The sequence below is a fragment of the Aythya ferina genome (genome assembly GCF_964211825.1).
Source record: "Aythya ferina genome assembly, chromosome: 24".
Classification (NCBI taxonomy): domain Eukaryota; kingdom Metazoa; phylum Chordata; class Aves; order Anseriformes; family Anatidae; genus Aythya; species Aythya ferina.
In genome coordinates, this window is record NC_140322.1 from 1,034,501 (window position 1) to 1,052,534 (window position 18,034).

The following is an 18,034-nucleotide window of genomic DNA, read 5'->3' on the forward strand; positions in this document are numbered from 1 at the left end:
AGGCCCCGCGGTGCCCGTCGCTGATTGGGCGGCCGCGCTGGGCGACGCATGCGCGGTGCGCGCACAGCGAGGGGCCCGGGCCGGAGCCGCTTCCTGCAGCGCGGGGACCGGGACCGGGACCGGGAGCGGGGCTGGGGCCGGGGCCGGCAGCGGTGGGGCCGGGAGCGGTGGCGGCGGGGCCGTTCTCCTCCCCTCCCCCTCCCCACCGGTACACCGGAGCGCCGCCGGCTGCTGGCCGCTGATTGGCTGACGGAGAGAGGGGCGACTACGTCACGCCGCTGACGCCACGGGGGTACGTGCGTGACGTCACGGCGGGGCCGGGGGGGGGCACGCGGGGTCACGGGGGGGCGGCACCGGGGGCGCTGCCCCCCCCCCCCCCCCTCCCCCCCCTTTCAGCACGGGCCGGGCCCGGAGCCCCCGGGAGCGGCGGCCCCGGGGGGGGGGGGGGCAGGAACCGGCCGCGTCCCGGTGCCACGGAGCTGCCCCGCGGTGGGGGGGGGGGCGCCTGCTGCCCGTTAAACCCCCGGGCTGGGCCCCCGGGACATCGCAGGGCTTTGTCCCGTTAAACCCCGGGGCAGCACCCCGTTAAACCCCAGGTTTCACCCCGTTAAACCCCGGGGCTTGGCCCCGTTAACCCCCCGGTTTCACCCCCGTTAAACCCCGCGGCTTCCCCCTCTCCCCCCCCCCGCCCCCCGTTTCTCTTCCCCCAGGACTCGCCGACACCGAGCGGGCGCAGGCGGCGATGAAGAACCAAGGCGGGGAAGCCAAGGCAGCCCCGCGCCCCGCGGGATCCTCCGTGGCCGGCGGTGCCCTGCTGCTGGAGGAGGGCGACACGGCCGAGCCCACGGCGGGGCTGGAAGGTGGGGAGGGGACACGGGGACAGGGCTGGGGGGTGCACTCCCTGCCTGCGGCTGGCAGCATGAGCAGGAGACACGGGGAAACCCCGAGGGAGGGTTCCAGGCCTGGAGGCAGCGGGGCTGCTGCTGCTCCTGGGTGCGGGCAGGGTGCTGCGCTCACCCCTTGGTGCTTGGGTGAGGGCAGGTGTGGTTTCGGGGGCAGAAAGTCCTGGTTTTCTGTAATTCCTGCGTGTACGCAGGTCTGAGGTAGTTCCTGCTGCTTTTCCGAGGCGTGGAGTTGATGCGGGTGTGGAAATGATGGGGTGTTCGTCAGGCTTAAACCCTCAGGGTCCCGTACAGAACGTGTCAGCCAGCCCTCCTGGGGGTAGCCTTGAGCGATCTGCCCTGTCGTTAGCACTTGGTAAAAATAATTCTATGGAAGACAAAAAAAACAGTAATCAGGGGGGTGCTTGGTTAACGTTAACCTCGCCTTAGATTCTCACACCTCATAAATGTGTGATGTAGGAAGTGCCCAGTGGATAGAGGTAGTTTAATAATAGAGTTAACGGAGTTAATTTAATAACCCAGTGCTGTAAATTCTCCCTTTGGGGGAACTTTGGAAGCACAGAGGTGTGCTGAAGGATGTGCTGCCTGCTCTTCCCCACGTGTCTGCTGCTGGGGATGAGACGTGTTCGGTCTGATCCAGTGCAGTTGCTCCTACGTGTGGGAAGAGGGAATAACCCAAAAGCTGGGCTCTGGGGAAATCTGCAGGCTGCTCCTCTGAGGGAGAACTCGTGCACAACCTGCTTGTGCTAAAGGCTGGCGGGCAGGGGGCAGATCTTGCTCTTGACAGATGTCAGGGGCTCGGGCATGCTCTTGTGATCAAAGGAGAGGCTGCCAGGAATGCACCTCCATTGTCAGGGCGGCCGCCTGGAGCCTCCTCCTGAACAAAGCGCCTCGTGCTGCTGGAAGTTCAGCCTGCCCCGTGCCGTGGGGAGCTCGGGGAAACCTCTCCCTGGCCGCGTGTCTCTGGGGAGCAGAGAACAGGCTGCGTGGGGGCAGCGTCATGCCTTGTGTCCGCGTCTCCCGCAGCTCCTCTCGCGCAGGAGGACGCCAAGTCCTCCCGGCCTGCCGTGCGTGACGTCTCCGAAGAGCTGAGCAGACAGCTCGAGGACATCTTGAACACGTACTGCGTGGATGCCAGCCAGGAGGGTCCGGGCGAGGACGGCGGGCAGAGCGAGCCCGCGGAGCAGGAGGAGGCGGAGAAGTGTCGCAGCGAGTCCCCGAGGAACGGCGAGCAGGAGCCGGGTGGCCCCGAGATGAACGGGGAGAAGGAGGGCACCAAGGGGACCGAGGAGTTCCGAGCTGGCGAGGAGTGCGGGGAGCGGGACCAGAAGAAGGCTCAGGAAAAGAAGAAAGCCAAGGGCCTAGGTAAGAGCTGCCCTGCGGTGGTGGTGCCGGTGGTGGTTGTGGAGTTGGGAGCTCTGGCCCGGGGCAGTGACGGCTGCGAGGCCTGCTTTGTCTCTGCCTTTAGGAGGCAGAATTCTGTGTGAGTTATGTTTACTTTTTTTTTTTTTTTTCATCCCGTGTCTCGTTCCAGGCAAGGAGATCACTTTGCTGATGCAGACGCTGAACACCCTGAGCACTCCAGAGGAGAAACTAGCAGCACTGTGCAAGAAATACGCTGAGCTGGTGAGTCCTTGCGTCTGCGTGCCAGGTTCTGGGGCAGAGGGAGGAGTGCTGCAGCGAGCACCAGGGCTGTGCGGTGAGGCAGACGATGGCTGCAGATTATTTTGCTCTTGGTGTTGAGAGGGACAGTCCAGGAACACGCCTGGAGCTTTGTAGTGTATGTTCTGGGATCTCTGTGCTGCTGGATATCCAAATATCAGAGGGCAGGCGTTGCTTGGTCTGGCTGGGCACTGTTGTTTTGATGTTCTGTAGAGGTGTAAGCAGGGACAGGAGCATTTTTGACAGGTCTGCATGTAAGAGGACTTCAGACACGCTTCCTGTCTGTTCCTGTAAGTGGGAGCTGCATCTCTCACCCATCTTGTCCTGGTGGCCTGTTCTGCTGAGCCTGCGTTCCTCATCTCTGCAGGCAGGGCTGAGCCGTGAGCTGGCAGGCCCAGCTGTGACAGGACCAGATGCATCTCCTGTCTCCACCACTCAGTCACTGTGTTTCTGTTGATAATTTCGTAGCAAGAAGTGGCTGTTTGGCAGAGCCAGCGTGCTGCTAGGTGTGTGTTGCAGAGCTGAGCATGCACGCAAAGCCCTGTACAGCTCTCATGGGCCACATTTAACCTCAGCACGTGCTGTATTCAGGGCAGAGACACATGGGACTGTCCGTGTGCATCCCAAGGGGTCGTGTTCAGGTTTCCCTGCGGGTGGCCGTGTGCTCAGAGCTCTGCTCCGATGAGCAAAGTGTGCGTGGAGATGCTGGAGAAACGTGTGAGTCTGTCGGGTACTGGCAAGATCCTGATTCAGGAAGGAGAAAGGCCCAGTCCAGGGGACTTTGGGCTCTGCATCAGCTCTCCTCTGCTCAAAACCAGAACCTTTTGTGTTATAAAACTCCCGTTCTCCTCTTACGGTACACAGAGCACTTCTTTGGTCCCCCTGTTCCCTCGTACAGGCACAGCTTTGCCCTGGTCTGTTTTGCTACATCTGTGCCCTTTGCTCTCCTGCCCTAGCTGGAAGAGCACCGTAACTCCCAGAAGCAGATGAAGATCTTGCAGAAGAAGCAGACGCAGCTGGTGCAAGAGAAGGACCACCTGCAGAGCGAGCACAGCAAGGCCATCCTGGCCCGCAGCAAGCTGGAGAGTCTGTGCCGTGAGCTCCAGAGGCACAACCGTACCCTCAAGGCAAGTGTCTCCTGGGTGCTGCTCCACGAGCTGCTTCCTCCCGAGCACTCAGATCACTTGCTGCAGGGCTGGGAGCCTCTTTGGCAAGCTGACCTCTGCCCGTGGTAGCCCACAGCCTGATGGCTTCCAGAGCAGGCGTTTAGAATTGCTGTTAAACCTTTGCCTTGCAAGGGAGAGGAGGGCAGGGGGCTGTTCCCTGTTGTGTTCCCTGCAGAAATGCCGGGGAAAGGCCCAGGGCAGGCTGAGGAAGGGGTTTTCAGGCAGTGGCCCATGGTTCCTGACTGACTGACAGCAGGGGGAGGCTGGGTGGGCTCCGAGCAGCACGGCGTGGGCAGGTTCTCTCACCTGCCTGCCCGCGCAGAGCCTGACGTGGCCCTGCTGTCTCTGCCCTGCTCGTGCAGGAGGAGGGTGTCCAGCGTGCCCGGGAGGAAGAGGAGAAGAGGAAGGAGGTGACCTCCCACTTCCAGGTGACGCTGAACGACATCCAGCTCCAGATGGAGCAGCACAACGAGAGGAACTCCAAGCTGCGCCAGGAGAACATGGAGCTGGCCGAGCGGCTCAAGAAGCTCATCGAGCAGTACGAGCTGCGGGAGGAGGTGGGTTGGGGCGGGGGCCTGGGGCAGCCTGCTCTGCCCCACGGGGCACGTTTCTGGGCAGGGACTGGTGGGAAAAGGGGCCTCGGGGCTCTGGGGTCTTCCCTCGGGATCTCTGCCACCCTGGCAGCAGGGCCCTGGCCTGGCGTGTCAGTGACTGGTGGTGTTCCCTTGGCAGCACATCGAGAAGGTGTTCAAACACAAGGACCTGCAGCAGCAGCTCGTGGACGCCAAGCTCGAGCAGGCACAGGAGATGCTGAAGGAGGCAGAGGAGAGGCACCAGCGGGAGAAGGACTTTGTAAGTCTCGCAGCCAGTCCCTAACAGCGCCGAGCACTTCGCTTTTTGCCTCGTTTGTGGAGGTTTGTTGCTGCTGGGTTCCCAAACGCAGAGCCCAAGCCAGATGCGGCCATCCCAGGCCCGCTGTTTGCCCGGCAGTGACTGTTCCCCAGCTGCCTCAGGAGCACGGCTGGAGCCCCCGCTCTGCTCTCGGTGTTTCTCCCAGCCCTCTGCTGTCTCCAGGCCAAGCATCAGCTGCGCAGCGCGTATCAGGAACTTCCCCTGGTGGCAGCAGGGTAACTGCTTTTGTTCTTCCCTAGCTGCTGAAGGAAGCTGTGGAGTCGCAGAGGATGTGTGAGCTGATGAAGCAGCAGGAGACCCATCTGAAGCAGCAGGTGAGCTACCTGGGCTGTGTGCGCTCAGCCTGCTTGCTCGTTTGCCTGCTAGTTTGTTTGTTTTTCTCTTCCTTTCTCCCTCAGCGGGGAACAACCTGAAGTTGCTTAATCTGGAAAACACAAGGGCAGGACTGTTCCTGACTTTGGTATCGGTGTGTCTGTGTCAGCACAGTGTTTGCTGAGACCTCTTTCAGCTCTTCTGCCTTGTGGGAGAAAGGGGCCCTGGTTTTACCAGCACGTTTGGCAGTGCTGGGAGCAGTTGGGTGGTCATGCTCTGCTGAATCAGACCCAGCAATGCTTCCTGCCGAGGCCAGGAGATGTTTGCAGAGCACATCACTCTCTGAGGATGTTTCCCTAAGAAAGGAGAAATACTGCTCCACATTTTCCAGTACCTAAAGTTGGCAGAGCAGCCCCATGCTGCTAGTTTGTTTGTCATAGAGTTCAGTCACAAGAGAACTAGCTCACTTCTTGGCTTAAACCTCCCCTCTCCTGGGGAAGGCTGTTGGGAGGTGCCATGGCGAGGAGCTGTAACCCCGTCTCTCCCTGCAGCTTGCTCTCTACACAGAGAAGTTTGAAGAATTCCAGAACACCCTTTCCAAAAGCAGCGAAGTGTTCACGACATTTAAACAGGAGATGGAGAAGGTGGGTAACGCTGTCGCTGCCTGGCAGAGCGCGTGTGGGCTGGAGGCACTGCCTGTCCCCTCGCTGCGTCTGCGAGCAGGATAAGCTGCAGCTCTGCTTTGTGGATTTCTGCTGGCATTAAACCAGCCACGAGCTGGCTGCTGATAGGAGGTGGATGCTGAGCTTGTGGGGTGGCTGCTGCACCCCTCCTGAGTCACAAACAGCAGCGCTGCCCCTGTCGCCTGGTTTGTTGTTACCTGCTTGGTGTTTCCCACTTGACTCTGACCACAACAAGGCAAGGAGATGTGCAGGGCAGCAGGGTCTCGCTGTCTGGGACAGCAGGTGCCTGTCTGTGGATACCTGAAGTGTGCCCCACTGCATCACTGGCTCATTTGTTCCCTTTCTGTCACTTAGATGACTAAGAAAATTAAGAAGCTGGAGAAAGAGACCACCATGTACCGTTCTCGCTGGGAGAGCAGCAACAAGGCTCTCTTGGAAATGGCTGAAGAGGTGAGGAAGCTCTGGCTTTCTGTGCTGAGGCAGGCAGCTTGCCTGGTCTTTTCCCCCTGAACTTCCCTTTGAGGTTTCGTCTCTCTCCCTTTCTGCCTTCAACCCTGGCGTGGTAAGAGTCTGAAAACTGCCTCTCTGTTTGCAGAAAACCCTGCGGGATAAAGAGCTGGAGGGGCTTCAGGTGAAAATCCAGCGCTTGGAGAAACTGTGCCGAGCCCTGCAGACGGAGCGCAACGACCTCAACAAGAAGGTTCAGGACCTGTGTGCCCACGCGCCCCGGGCAGACATGGACCTGTCGGAGCCCCTGAAGGACCCAGCCCGGGAGGGCTCCGAGGCGGTGGCGGGAGGTGCCCCGGCAGAGCAGCGCCTGGCTGAGGATTGCCTCCACTCGGGAAAGCCAACGCACGGCACAGATCCTGCGGAGCCGCTTGGAGAACTGAGCATAGGAGGCCTGGGGCAGAGTGGGACTGAGGAAGGCACTCAGGGCGCTGACTGAGCTCGCCGTGTGGTAGGCAGAGGTAGGGCGAGGGAGGGTAGCGCGAATGTTTCCAGACTCTGATGGCCCTCTCCTGGTCCTTGGACAGGTGCAAGAGGACAGCCCTCCCTGGGCTTCGAGATTTCCTAGCGTAGATTTTTGGAGGGTTTTTAAATTTTTATATATATATATATGTGTGCGAGGCATATATATATATGGTATATAAAATCTGTGCAGGGCAACGTACACTTTATATACGAATATATATGGAACCTAGAACGACCCACCTCCCTGCGTGTGCGTGAATAACTAATATATGGAGACTCAACTGATTGTCCCTTTCACTAAAAGACCTTGTCATTGGCAGGCTGTGACTCCCCCAAAATCTAGTGCAGCTCAGGAAAGCAGGCGCATGGATCGGCCCCAGCCCTCCTCCGGCTCGTGGCACTGGGACAGCTGGAGGCTTCCTCCGCCTTCACGGCGACGCTCTCGTGTTGAGTGACAGCAAAAGAGTTGAGCGAGGGAGAGCAGAAGCGTTTCCCAGCTCTGGATTCTCCCTCCCTCCTCTGCAACAGGCAGGAGGGAGCTCCTGGACTTGCTGTTGCTTTGGCTGGCAGCTCTCTTGAGTGGGAGCCGAGCAAAGGAGGGCGAGAGAGGCCGTTCCTCCTCTGTGTATGGGTTTTGTGTGTTGAATGGGGACAAAAAGAAGCAACCTGTGGACGCCTGGTTCACCCAGGCCTCCTGCAGGGTCTTTGCTCTTCCCAGAACCTGCCCATGTCTCGATAGCCTTATGATTCACAGTTGCCTCTTTGCTATACGCACATGTGCACAAGTGTATTAAACAGTTAATCCAAAGGTCTAACTCCCAAGTGTTTTGCACAAGCACGTGTGACCAGTTGTGCAAGGGGACGGGGAGGGCCTTCAGCTGAGCTCTGCCCTGCGCCGGGACCACCCCGTGGTGCTGAGCTGCTCCTGGGGGCGTTCAGGGGGCTGGGGCTCCAGGAGGATCCAACCCAGGTCTGCTCCGCGACCTGAAGCTGAACCACTGGGACCAGCACAGGCTCGTGCCGTGGGCCGGGCCCTCCTGCAGCCCCCCGCGGGCCCTCCAGTCTGCACTGGTGCTGCCCGGCCCCCTCCTGGCCCTCTGCTTGGTCCCAGGTGCCAGCTGCTGCTGTGTCTGGGTTCCTCTGCCCACAGGACCCGACCCGCTTGTGCTGGGAGGGCGTTGAGAGACACGTGAGGCTGGCTGGCACGGGGCTTGGGGGATTTCTCCTCAGTTTCTCAAGACTTCCTCTTTTCACTGTTGTTTTGGGAGACCTCTGCTTCCTTGAAACCCTTCCTGCAGCTTCTCTACAGCAGACTTTATTTTCAGCATTGCCTTCCTTTCGCTTGAAGCTGAAGTGAGCCAGCCTGGGCCGTTCCTTGCGGTGGCTGCATTCAGTGGAACAGCTTTGGTTTCTTCTCTGGTGATGCAGCTGCTCTTGCATCTTCTCTCTGCAACTGTACAGTGCCCTCGCGAAGGACCTGCCCTGGGAGCAGCCTGCAGCAGGTGCCTCTGCGTCCCCCTTTCCTCCAAGGGAAGTCCAGCGAGTTCAGGCTCAATGAATGTGGTCACCTACAGAGTCCAATACATCTCTGTAGAGCCACAGTCCTGAACATCCACTAGGACACATTCCCTGGAGTTCTGTGGGGCTTTTTCCTCTAGCCCTGCACCGCCAGCATCGCTTCCTCCTGCATGGGGACGCCTCTGCCTCTGCCAGGAGCCTTCTGGAGCAACTGAATGTAGCTCTGGCCCAGCGGGAGCCCCCAGATCCCCGGCAGCAGGGCTGGCCGAGGGCTGCAGCCTGGCTCTGGACTTCTCTTCTTGCTCTTTCAAAGAAAAATCTCACAGCAAGTCACCACCACCACCACCTTTTTTTTTTTTTTTTTTTTTTTCTGTTATGGTACAGATAACCTCGGCGGGGGGCTGGTGTATGTATCTTGGTACCCAATAGAAATGCACCCAAACTCGCTGCTGCTGTCTGTGTTATTTCTTGGGCTTTAGGGCCGCGTTTGGGAGCGAAATGGGAGGCTCTGGGGTGGCTCTGGCTCCTGGGGTGGGAGGGGAGAGGCTGGGAGGGGGGCTTCAGGTGCAAACCTGCTAGCACGTCCCTGCCTATGGGGAAGGGGTGGGGGTCAGTGCCCAGGACCCCCGGCATGGGGCAGCTCCTGCTGCTCTCCCCTGGGAGCTGGGGGGGCCCCGCACTGCACCCACCCTGGGGTCCTGCAGGCACAGCCCAGCCGGGGACCCTCCTGGGGGGGGCCGTCAGCCCCCTGAGGGCTCAGCCTTTGGCATTTGCGACACCCCCCGATTTTACTGGGGTGCCGGTGCCCGTGCCGGCGGTGTCCGGGGCTGTGCGGTGCCCGGAGGAAGTTCCCGTTCCCTTTAAATGCAAATCCCGGCCCCGGGGCTGGGAAGGCGGCCGGGCGGCTCCGAGGGACGGCCCGGGACGGAGCTGGGGGGGTCTGGCACAGGTCGGTGTCCCCGTCCCCGTCCCCGTCCCGCTGCTTCGGGGGGGGGCAGCCGGAGCCTGCCACAAAGCGAGGGGCTCCCGCAGCGCCATCCCAGCACCGCCGGGGGCCCAGGAGGAGTTTGGGGGGGTCGAAATGTTCCGGGGAGGGCTCGGGGGGTGTCGGGTCCCTGCGGTGGGCTCAGCTCCAGCTCTCCCTTAGGGCATCCGGTGTCTCGCCCTGCCCCGCTGGGGCTGAAATCCTCTTTTTTTTTTTTTCTGCTTGGGCTCTGGGAGATGACGCTGGGAAGTAATCCCTGGCTGGGAGCTCCCTGGCTGCTTTTCAGGTCCCAGCCTCTGCCCTGCGCCGTGATGCTGCGGCACAGCCCGAGATAACGCAGCCCGAGCCCGGCCGCAGATCCCAGCGAGTGCGGGCAGAGCTCCTGGCCTTGGCCCTCCTGCTGCTGCTGAACCTCGCTGCAACCCACCGAGCCCCACCACAACTTCTGGAGCCCCGCTGCAGCCCCCCGAGCCCTGCTGCAACCCACCGAGCCCCACCGAGGCACCTTGCTGGGGGCGTGAGGACGGAGAAGCCCCCAGCAAGGAGCTGCCAAGAGCCGTGCGTCCATCCTGCGCAGGTGCCTGCCCCGCAGCTCTGGGAGCCCCTCCAGGATGGAGGAGAGGAGGAAAAAGCGGAGCCCCAGGGCCCAGCCGGCGCCTGCCGGGGCCCCACGGCCGCTGCCCATCAGCAAGAGCGCGTCCTTCGCGCTGCCGCTGCCCGCACTGCCCTCGGCCCAGCAGCGCGCAAGGCCCCGGCGGTCAGTGCTGGTGGGGGGGACCCTCGGTCCCTGGGGTGCCCTCGGGTGCTGAGGGGCCGGGGAGGGGTCTGGCGGTGCCACCAGCTGCGTGTTCTGCGCAGGGCGAGCAAGGAGAGAGTGAGGGCAGGTGGCACGGGGGCGGCGCGGGGGGCTCCGCTGCAGCACAGCTTCCTCACTGAGGTCTCCGACGTGTGCGAGATGGAGGGGGGGCTGCTCAGCCTCCTCAGCGACTTCCACTCGGGCAAGCTGCAGGCTTTCGGTGAGGGGCTGGGGGCCACAGGGGGGTGCGGGGGATGCACTGGTTGGGCTGTGACGGCTCCCACCCATGGGTGCAGGGAAGGAGTGCTCCTTCGAGCAGCTGGAGCACGTGCGGGAGATGCAGGAGAAGCTGGCGCGGCTGCACTTTGGCCTCGATGTCTGTGTGGAGGAGCTCCCCGAGGAGCAGAAGAAGGCGGTGGCCGACAGGAACCTGGACCAGCTGCTGGTGCACGTGAGTGGCGTCTCCACGCCCCATGCCCAGCCCTGCTGTGCTGGTGGGGTCCCCGCCGGCCCCCGGCCTCCCCACAGCTGCTGCAGCCTCTCCCTTTGCCTCCCGCAGCTGGAGGAGCTGAGCAGCTCCATGTATCCTTGGCGTGGGGTGGCAGTGATGGTGGTGGCAGGGGATGGATGATGGCACGGCCGCTGGTGCTTTCCCTTGACATGGACCCAGACAGAAGCTGCACCTGGCGGAGAGCCCCGGCCCCGAGGAGGCTGCAGCCTGACCCGGCACCGTCCCAGCTGCAAGGAGGAGGCTGCTGCGAGGAAGAGTCCCCGTGGGACGGGACAGGAGCAGCAGCCACAGCCCCACACGGGGAGGACCCCCCCCCAGTGCCCCCACTGCAGGGCCGACGGCGGCGACACCTCAGGCACCCGCCTGGGGGAAAACAGCGGGGACCGGGACCGGGCCCTTCCCCTTTCCCCCCCTGCCCAGCCCCGCCGCCATCTTGTGGGCCCCCATGGCCGGGCGGGTGACGCCATCGGCCGGTGCCCGCTGCCCCGCGGTGATGGCGGCGGTGGCGGAGGCCGAGCAGTGGCAGCGGCTGCTGGGCGCCGTGACCCGCCTGCAGGTGGGGGTCCCGGGAGGGAGCACAGCGGGAGGGCCGGGCCGGGGCGCGCTGCCATTAAACTGACTTGGCTCCAGGCTCGGCCACGATCGTTTCTTACCCACGGGGGGCTGGGGGTGGCTCTCGGGGGGCTTTGGGGGTGGCTTTTGGGGTGCTGGGGGGGGGGGGGGGCGCGGGGCTCCTGAGGTGCCTCTGCCCGCAGGCCTGCGTCAGGGGCTGGCAGCTGCGGCGGCACTTCAGGAGCTTGCAGCAGGAGTACGAGGAGGTGGTGAGGGAGATCGAAGGAGACCTGAGTGAGCTGCAGTGGACAGGACGGTACCTGCCGAGGCCCGTCTTTGTCCCCAAGGTCCGTGCCCGTGGCCGCTGGGGGGGTAGGAGGGTGGGCTGGGGGCTCGGCTGCTCCTGGGGGAAGTGTGGACTGGATGGTGGGTGCCCTGGGTGCTGCTTGCGCTGTGCTACCGCAGGAACCGTCTCTGTCAGCCCTGTGCTCTATTTCTACCCAAGACAAAGTGATAATTACAGAGCCAAGGCTCTGGCTCGTCCCATTTTGTCACTGAGTCTCTGGCTGTGGGTTCAAACGCCCAGCCTGCTCCTGCAGACCTCGCCTCTTTGCATCCACCTCAGCCATTCCTAGCACACAGTCCGACCTGCTCCTGGGGTGGCTGAGTGCTGCTATTTAATGCCTTTGCTCCCTCTGGAAGAGAGGCCCTTTAAAAATCTGCGTGCCCCAACCGAGGCATGCCAGTATCGGGGCAGGATTGCTGGGAACAGCAGGTGCCTGGCTGGGACCGAGCCCTGGCCTGCAGCACAGCCCCATTCAGATCTTTCTGTTTCCCTCTATGTCTGTTTGTTCAGTTTGTCGCATGTTGCTCCTCTAGAATTCACTGCAAGGAAAGTGTTCAGCTGTACAAGAGTCTGTACCGAGTGACAAGGCCAGCACAGAAAAAACAGAGCAGGAGCTGGATGCTTCCGAACCAGAGCGGGACTGGGGCTGCAGCAGCAGTGTGAAACCTCCAGCCCAGCTGCAAAGCAAGGAAGACCCAAGATCCCCGGGTGAATGTGATGCGGCAAGACCCCCAAATCCAGGGGCTGAGGCAGATAAAAGCGCTGCAAAGGGGTGCAGTGCCCTAGCAGAGAGCGAGGAGTGGCAGAACAGCAGTGTGTCATCTGTGTGGGACAGCACTGTCCATGAGTCGGAGTCCCTCGAAGCCTGCCTGGGTAAGGGACAGGAGCCCCTGCGCTCTGTGGTCAGGGCTGTGCCCTCTGCCCATGTGCTTTGAACAACCTGGTGATGAGCGTGGGTGGCATAGTGTAGGTCCTTGGGGAATCAAAACCTTGAGACTGTACTGGAGAGGTTAGAGAAACTCATTGCAGGACAGATGGTATCTGCAATGTGAGTGTTCTGGTAATGGTTTCTTCCATTTCTCTGCAGAAATTCCACTTGAGGACATAAAGGAGCTTCCCCGAACTCGGGCTGGCCTCCAGTCCTACAGAAATCACTTGATCATGGAGCTGCTGTGGCTGCAACAAGCTATCGTCAGCCGTAAAAACGTAAGGGCCTGGCCCTGCCTCTTAGGAATCAGGAATGATTCTATGATTCTATAGAATCATATAATTTTTTCATTATTCCATATATGGAATCTATTTCTATGATTCTATAATTCTATGATTCTATGGTCCTGGCTGAGTGTGATGACTTTGCTGGCTAATCTGCAAAGGCAGGTGCTTTCCTGCTTCTCTATACCTGGGATTTAATTGTTAACACTCGATTTTCTTTCTCTTACAGTACCTGAAGCTGAAACAGAGGCTGGGGACTCCTGACCCATAGAAAGGCATTGCCAAGTGTGGGGAACATTTGTGCTGGTGTGGAGGAGCTGCAGCACCACGGCATCACCTCAGGGACAGCAGTAGCCTGATGGGACTACAGCTCCACAGGATGATGTTCTCCATGTCAGATGCATGGGGCAAGAAAGACATTTAATTTATTTTAAATTTGAATAATTGGTCAAAGCAGGGGTTAATTGTCACTGCAGCTTGTGTGCCCTGGAGGGAGTCCCAGGGAGGCCATCCACAAAAACCCTGTTTTTCTTGGCAGAGCTGGGTGGTTCTGGGGTAAATTGAGGCTGGGAAGACTGTTTCATGCAGGAGGTACTCTTTGGCTAGCTGATTGCTTGGGATGGACCTGAAATGCCTGAAGACAACAGGTACTTTTAATTTGTAGGAATAAGCTCTTCTCCACTGAACTGTGGATGACCCATACCAGGATCTGAGCTGTATTTTTGGGTTGTCACAGCTCTGGGGTCTCCAGGTGCTCATGGTAGGAACACCTAGTTGAAGTATTGAGTTAGGAGGGAAGTTTCCTAACGTGCAGCTGGTGGGGACAGAATATCAAACCTGACCTTCAGGAGATGAGGTTCCTGACACGCACGTTTCTGGCTGTGTGTGTGGCAGGATCACTTGGAGAGAACACCTCACGCTCCAGGGAGCAAGTAAGGAGTTAAGGGGTTGGTGCTGTGCTTTGAGAGCACTTCATTTGTAGAGATATTTTTTATTTTTTTTTACCTTTGTACTAGTTCAGGGATATTAAAAGGGGGACTTCCTGCATGTTGCTCTGGTTCCTCACAGGGACCCTGAGTCTCACGTGCAAACTCTCTGTTTCTATGCTCTGAGTGGGCGCTGTTATTGTATGGCAGAGATATCCTTCTGTTCCTGATGACACCGACTGTATGTGAATAAAAAGTTTTTCTGCAGCTTATCTGTGAATCTGCCTATTCCTGCCTGCCCTTCTGCTCCTGGCCTCTAAGCCATTAATCAGAGCCTGGTGGCCACAGTACTCGATGTGCAGTGAGGGTGAGGTTGAGGAGCCGTGTGGTTCCTGGCTCTCAGATATCAAGGTGTTTGCAGGTTGTTTGATGTGGCCTCCGGACTGGCCCACAGCTTCCTCCTGCTGGGCCCGCAGCCCTGGAGACGGCCAGTTGCTCAGGGGACTGCTGGGGAGGGACAGCAGAACACAAAGACGGCTGCTCAGAAGGCTTCAGGCTGGGCAGGAGGCTGACCACAGCTCTCCTCCGTGCTCTGCGCTGGTTCCTGGGGCTTTGACCCACGGGGATGAGCTCCAGAGGCTTAACTCTGGCACCTCCAGCCAAGAACGTGGTGGTGTACCGCAATGGTGACCCCTTTTTCCACGGGAAGAAGTTTGTGGTGAACCAGCGGCGGTTCCTGACCTTCGAGGCGTTTCTGAAGGAGGTGACCAGGAGCATTCAGGCGCCCCTGGCCGTGAGGAATCTCTACACCCCCAGGCACGGCCACCGCATCGCTGAGCTGGGGGACCTGCAGGACGGGCAGCAGTACGTGGCTGCAGGGTTTGAGAAGTTCAAAAGGCTCAAGTGAGTAGGTGGTCCTTCGGTCCCAGGCTTTGGTTTAGTGGAGGTGTTTGTTTTTTTGTTTTTTTTTTTTTTCAATCCTGCATGAAGCAGAGCTGTTCTGGTTCATCCTGAAATACAGAAGGATACAGGATAAAGGAATACAATGTTCTGGGTGTCTTTACCATGGATATTTGAACTGGTCTGTGATTGATCAGGAATTTATTAAATGTAACAGACTTTAGAGTGAAATTCTGTAAGCCCCTGAGACGTGGCACATAGAGGATTGTTTCTAAAGTGACCTAAATAATAAGTATATCTGGTGATGATGCACCAGGTCAGAGCAGTTGGCCATTTCCTTACTGCTCTTCAGTCAGTCGTGGCCCAGTTGGTATGTGGAGTGTCATCTCCTTGTTCCCACAGCTATTTAGACCAGGGAAGGAAGGAGCTCTGTGGGACCAGTAACAGCAGCGGCGTGCAGGTGAGTCTGAGCTGAGTGGGGACGGGCAGGAATGCAGAAGGGGGGAGGTATGAGAGACATGGAGGCTGGCACTGATCAATCAAAAGTTGAGGTTTAAGGCTGCAAGGTGCCCAGTGGAGATCAGGTAAAAATACCACAGGAATCAGTAGGCTGATGTGTGTGTGAGGGGCTGCTGCTGGGTACCTTCCTCCCATCTCAGTCGTGCAGGGGAAGGATCTGTGCACAGAGGTTCTCTGGCAATTCTGGAACACTCTCAGCTCTGTGAAGAGCCTCTCCAGGCCTTGATGTTGCTGACAACAAACCCCACCTAGCAGCAGCAAACATGAAGGCAGGGCAGACAGCTCCTGGTGTAGAAAAGGGAACAGCCCTGGAAGGCTCAGTGCCAGGGCTGTGCTGTTTTTTTTGCACTGACCTTGTCTCCAGTCCCGCACCGTAGCTCCCTGGAAGTCAAACATCGCAGCACGACGGCAGAAGCACGCCCACCTTGCCATACAGTAAGTGCCTCAGTGTTTTCTCCTTGGAGGGTCTTTGGGAATGCTTCTGGAGGGAATTTGTTGTAAATACTGTCAGGCATCTCCCTGTTTCCCCTCCCTTCCACATACTGTCTCCTTTGGGAAATTGAACAGAGATGCTGGTGGCACAGTTACAGCTGTTACCATGTCCAGTGATGGTCTTAGATGAGGAGCTGCCAGGGCTGGGGAGAATTGATGTCTTCGTAGCTGTTAATGGAACATTTCTGCTCATTTCTGGCTGGTTGTGGCCCACAGGATGGTGCGTGTGATCTGCTGATTGTAAGGAGCTGTCAGCAGCTGTGGGGCTGAGATGTGTGAAAAGTCTTGGGACTGCGAGTGCTGTGTTCACGGGAGCTGCAGGAACTCTGGCTCATGGCATGCTCTGGGCTGTTTCTGCTGCAGTGTTTTCCGGAATGGGGATTTGCTGAGCCCTCCTTTCCAGCTGCTGTTCTCTCAGAGCGCCCCGCTGCAGTGGGACACGCTCCTGGCTGTGCTGACAGCAAAAGCTGATCTGCGCAGCGGAGCTGTTAACAGGTGGGTGTCTGGACAAGGCACTGCTCCATCTTCCCTCTTTATGGCCGGGAACATAAGCAGCACTTAATAAATAGCACACAGGACTGGGAGCTCAGTGCTTCCACACCGAGGGGCTGCTCACTGCCTTGTGGCTTTCCCCTGTGTCGAACCCTTTGCTGTCTTTTCCCAAGGCTCTGCAGGCTGGATGGCACGCAGGTGCTTGGCAAGGAGGAGCTGGTGAATGGCGGTTACTACGTGGCTGTGGGGGATGAGGAGTACAAAAAACTGCCTTACTTTGAGCTGCTGGTGCCCCAGGATTCCACACGCAGGACACCGTGGTACGTAGGCTGTGGCTGAGAGGTTTAAATGTTCATCTCCATGGTGCTCTTTGGCTACAGATATCCTTAGCCCTCCCATTCAGCGCTGTCACAGGTCCTGCAGCTCGCTTCTGCCTGATGCTGAGAACCTGCTTCTTTTTTTGTTTTAGGAACCATCCAGATAGACACAAAAAGCACAGCAGAAAGGTGGGTGGCTCCGCTGGCACAGGGCTGTGTGTGCTATGATCACAGCTGCTCTGTGCAGACATCCATGAGATGAAGCCGTGGATGTGTGCAGCAGTCTCCCTCCCCAACTGCCATGGTTACGGCACCCTTGCTTGGCACCAGCCTTGTGTGAACACGTTAAGAACAGTTTGTAGCAATTGCTTGGGAAAGTGCACAGCGCTGCGTTTCCCCCCAGAATGTGTAAAGATGAAAGTAACCACCAGGGGGAACTTCTGACACCAGAGGAAGTGTAGCCACAGTGCTCTGCGTTTTAGAAAGCCAAAAGATTGTCATCTGGGTCATGAACATTTCCCTTCTGAAGCATGTTACAGCTCCCCATGACAGTAAAGATATAAAAGGCTTTATTGGATATATTTTATTTATTTATTTATTTATTTATTTTTGGTGTGTATGTGCCCTATTTCTATCCTTACTCCTCTACCAGAGAGTTGCAGAGACTGTAGAACAACTTACACTAAAAGCCCAAGCAGTTTAAAGCAGTATTTATTCCACTTAATGTGTCTGGGCAGTGTGTAAGATCCCCTGTGGCTTTGTTCTGATTTCTTGCACTAAAACTCAGTACCCCCAGATACAACTTGTTAATTAGAGCTTGCCTGTAGCTAGGTGAAGCTTTGAAGCTGGCACAGAATAAACATGTAATGCCTAAAATGCCTGAATATATTTGTTAAATAATTTTTTTTAAAGGGAAAAATCTGTTTTCGTTTTACAGAATTTTGTTTTAAAATGTCTGAAAGATGCTTATTGTTTATGGGGCATTTGTGGCTTAAACTTGTCATAAGCACACTGAGAATTGATATAAGGGGATGACGTGCATCATCCTATAGCTGATTCACCGTTCTGCCTAGGTAGTCTCATTAGACTAATTAGAACTTCAAAAGAAAAGAGCTCCTTTGAACTGAAGTTAGAGAAAGCCCTAGTGAAGAATTAGCTACCAGGTAGTGACGTCTGGGCTCAGCGGGGAGCCTGATGCTGCGATTTGCTTTAGGAGCTCTGCTCTACAGTCAGAATTATCTGGGTGCCATAGCTCTGCTCTGCAATGGGAGGGGTTATTAGGCCTTACAATTACCTTTGAATTTAACGTAGAGACCCAGGTCTGCACACCAAAGCCTGGGTAAAACTAGAAACAATCCACGAATTTAGTCCCAGAAGCTTTCTGTAACAGCGAAGTGCCGCATTAATAACTGTATTTTTTCTTCTTTCTACAAAAAGGCAAGGAGCGCAGGCACAGCACAAAAGCCCACGGCAGGGAGAAGGGATGGCAGCGATGCTGAGGGTGAGGATCACTGAATGATGTTTTCCCTCGGCAGCAATCCTGCTCTGAAGAGCTCACAAAGGGACAGTGATGGGAGGACAGCGAGGTACGCTGCTGTCTGCCTGGCTGCAGATAACAAAAGCACGCGAGTCTGAGGTCTGTGTAACGTTATAGACTGGCCAAGCTTTTTGGTGAATTAACAGACTCTTAGCAGGCACCCGAATTATCTGGGCTTGAGAAAGACTACCAGTGAACCATGAACCAGATGCACATTTCTATTAAACAATGCAAAACGTTCCTCCTTTCCACAGCTCTGTGGGTGGTGATGTGGCAGAGAACAGGGCTGCTTTTCTGAGCTTTAATTTAAAAAAGCAGTTTG

The 18,034-nt window shown here is 57.8% G+C and overlaps 4 protein-coding genes across 5 annotated transcripts; all 4 read left to right on the forward strand.

Moving 5' to 3' along the window:
* Nucleotides 1-75: 75 nt before the first annotated feature.
* Nucleotides 76-8,572, forward strand: TXLNA (taxilin alpha). The gene is made up of 11 exons (XM_084497059.1): nt 76-292; nt 711-860; nt 1,929-2,267; nt 2,437-2,528; nt 3,521-3,691; nt 4,093-4,287; nt 4,463-4,582; nt 4,882-4,956; nt 5,506-5,598; nt 5,992-6,087; nt 6,233-8,572. The coding sequence occupies exons 2-11, from the start codon at nt 743-745 to the stop codon at nt 6,581-6,583; spliced, it is 1,650 nt and encodes a 549-aa protein (XP_084353185.1). The 5' UTR covers nt 76-292; nt 711-742; the 3' UTR covers nt 6,584-8,572.
* A 455-nt stretch (nt 8,573-9,027) lies between these two features.
* On the forward strand, nt 9,028-11,048 carry CCDC28B (coiled-coil domain containing 28B). Its single transcript, XM_084497085.1, has 6 exons — nt 9,028-9,076; nt 9,399-9,869; nt 9,971-10,128; nt 10,205-10,359; nt 10,468-10,490; nt 10,579-11,048. The coding sequence occupies exons 2-6, from the start codon at nt 9,724-9,726 to the stop codon at nt 10,628-10,630; spliced, it is 534 nt and encodes a 177-aa protein (XP_084353211.1). The 5' UTR covers nt 9,028-9,076; nt 9,399-9,723; the 3' UTR covers nt 10,631-11,048.
* IQCC (IQ motif containing C) lies at nt 10,843-13,722 on the forward strand. Its single transcript, XM_084497082.1, has 5 exons — nt 10,843-10,975; nt 11,175-11,318; nt 11,851-12,190; nt 12,405-12,523; nt 12,759-13,722. Exons 1-5 carry the CDS (start codon nt 10,865-10,867, stop codon nt 12,798-12,800), a joined length of 756 nt encoding a protein of 251 aa, XP_084353208.1. The 5' UTR covers nt 10,843-10,864; the 3' UTR covers nt 12,801-13,722.
* A 148-nt stretch (nt 13,723-13,870) lies between these two features.
* DCDC2B (doublecortin domain containing 2B) lies at nt 13,871-17,965 on the forward strand. 2 transcript variants are annotated; one of them, XM_084497080.1, is made up of 7 exons: nt 13,871-14,358; nt 14,758-14,815; nt 15,239-15,309; nt 15,730-15,861; nt 16,032-16,178; nt 16,328-16,364; nt 17,613-17,965. In XM_084497080.1, the coding sequence occupies exons 1-7, from the start codon at nt 14,081-14,083 to the stop codon at nt 17,688-17,690; spliced, it is 801 nt and encodes a 266-aa protein (XP_084353206.1). In that variant the 5' UTR covers nt 13,871-14,080; the 3' UTR covers nt 17,691-17,965. The 2 variants fall into 2 exon arrangements, with proteins under 2 accessions (XP_084353206.1, XP_084353207.1); XM_084497081.1 differs by lacking the exon at nt 15,730-15,861.
* The last annotated feature ends 69 nt before the right edge of the window (nt 17,966-18,034 follow it).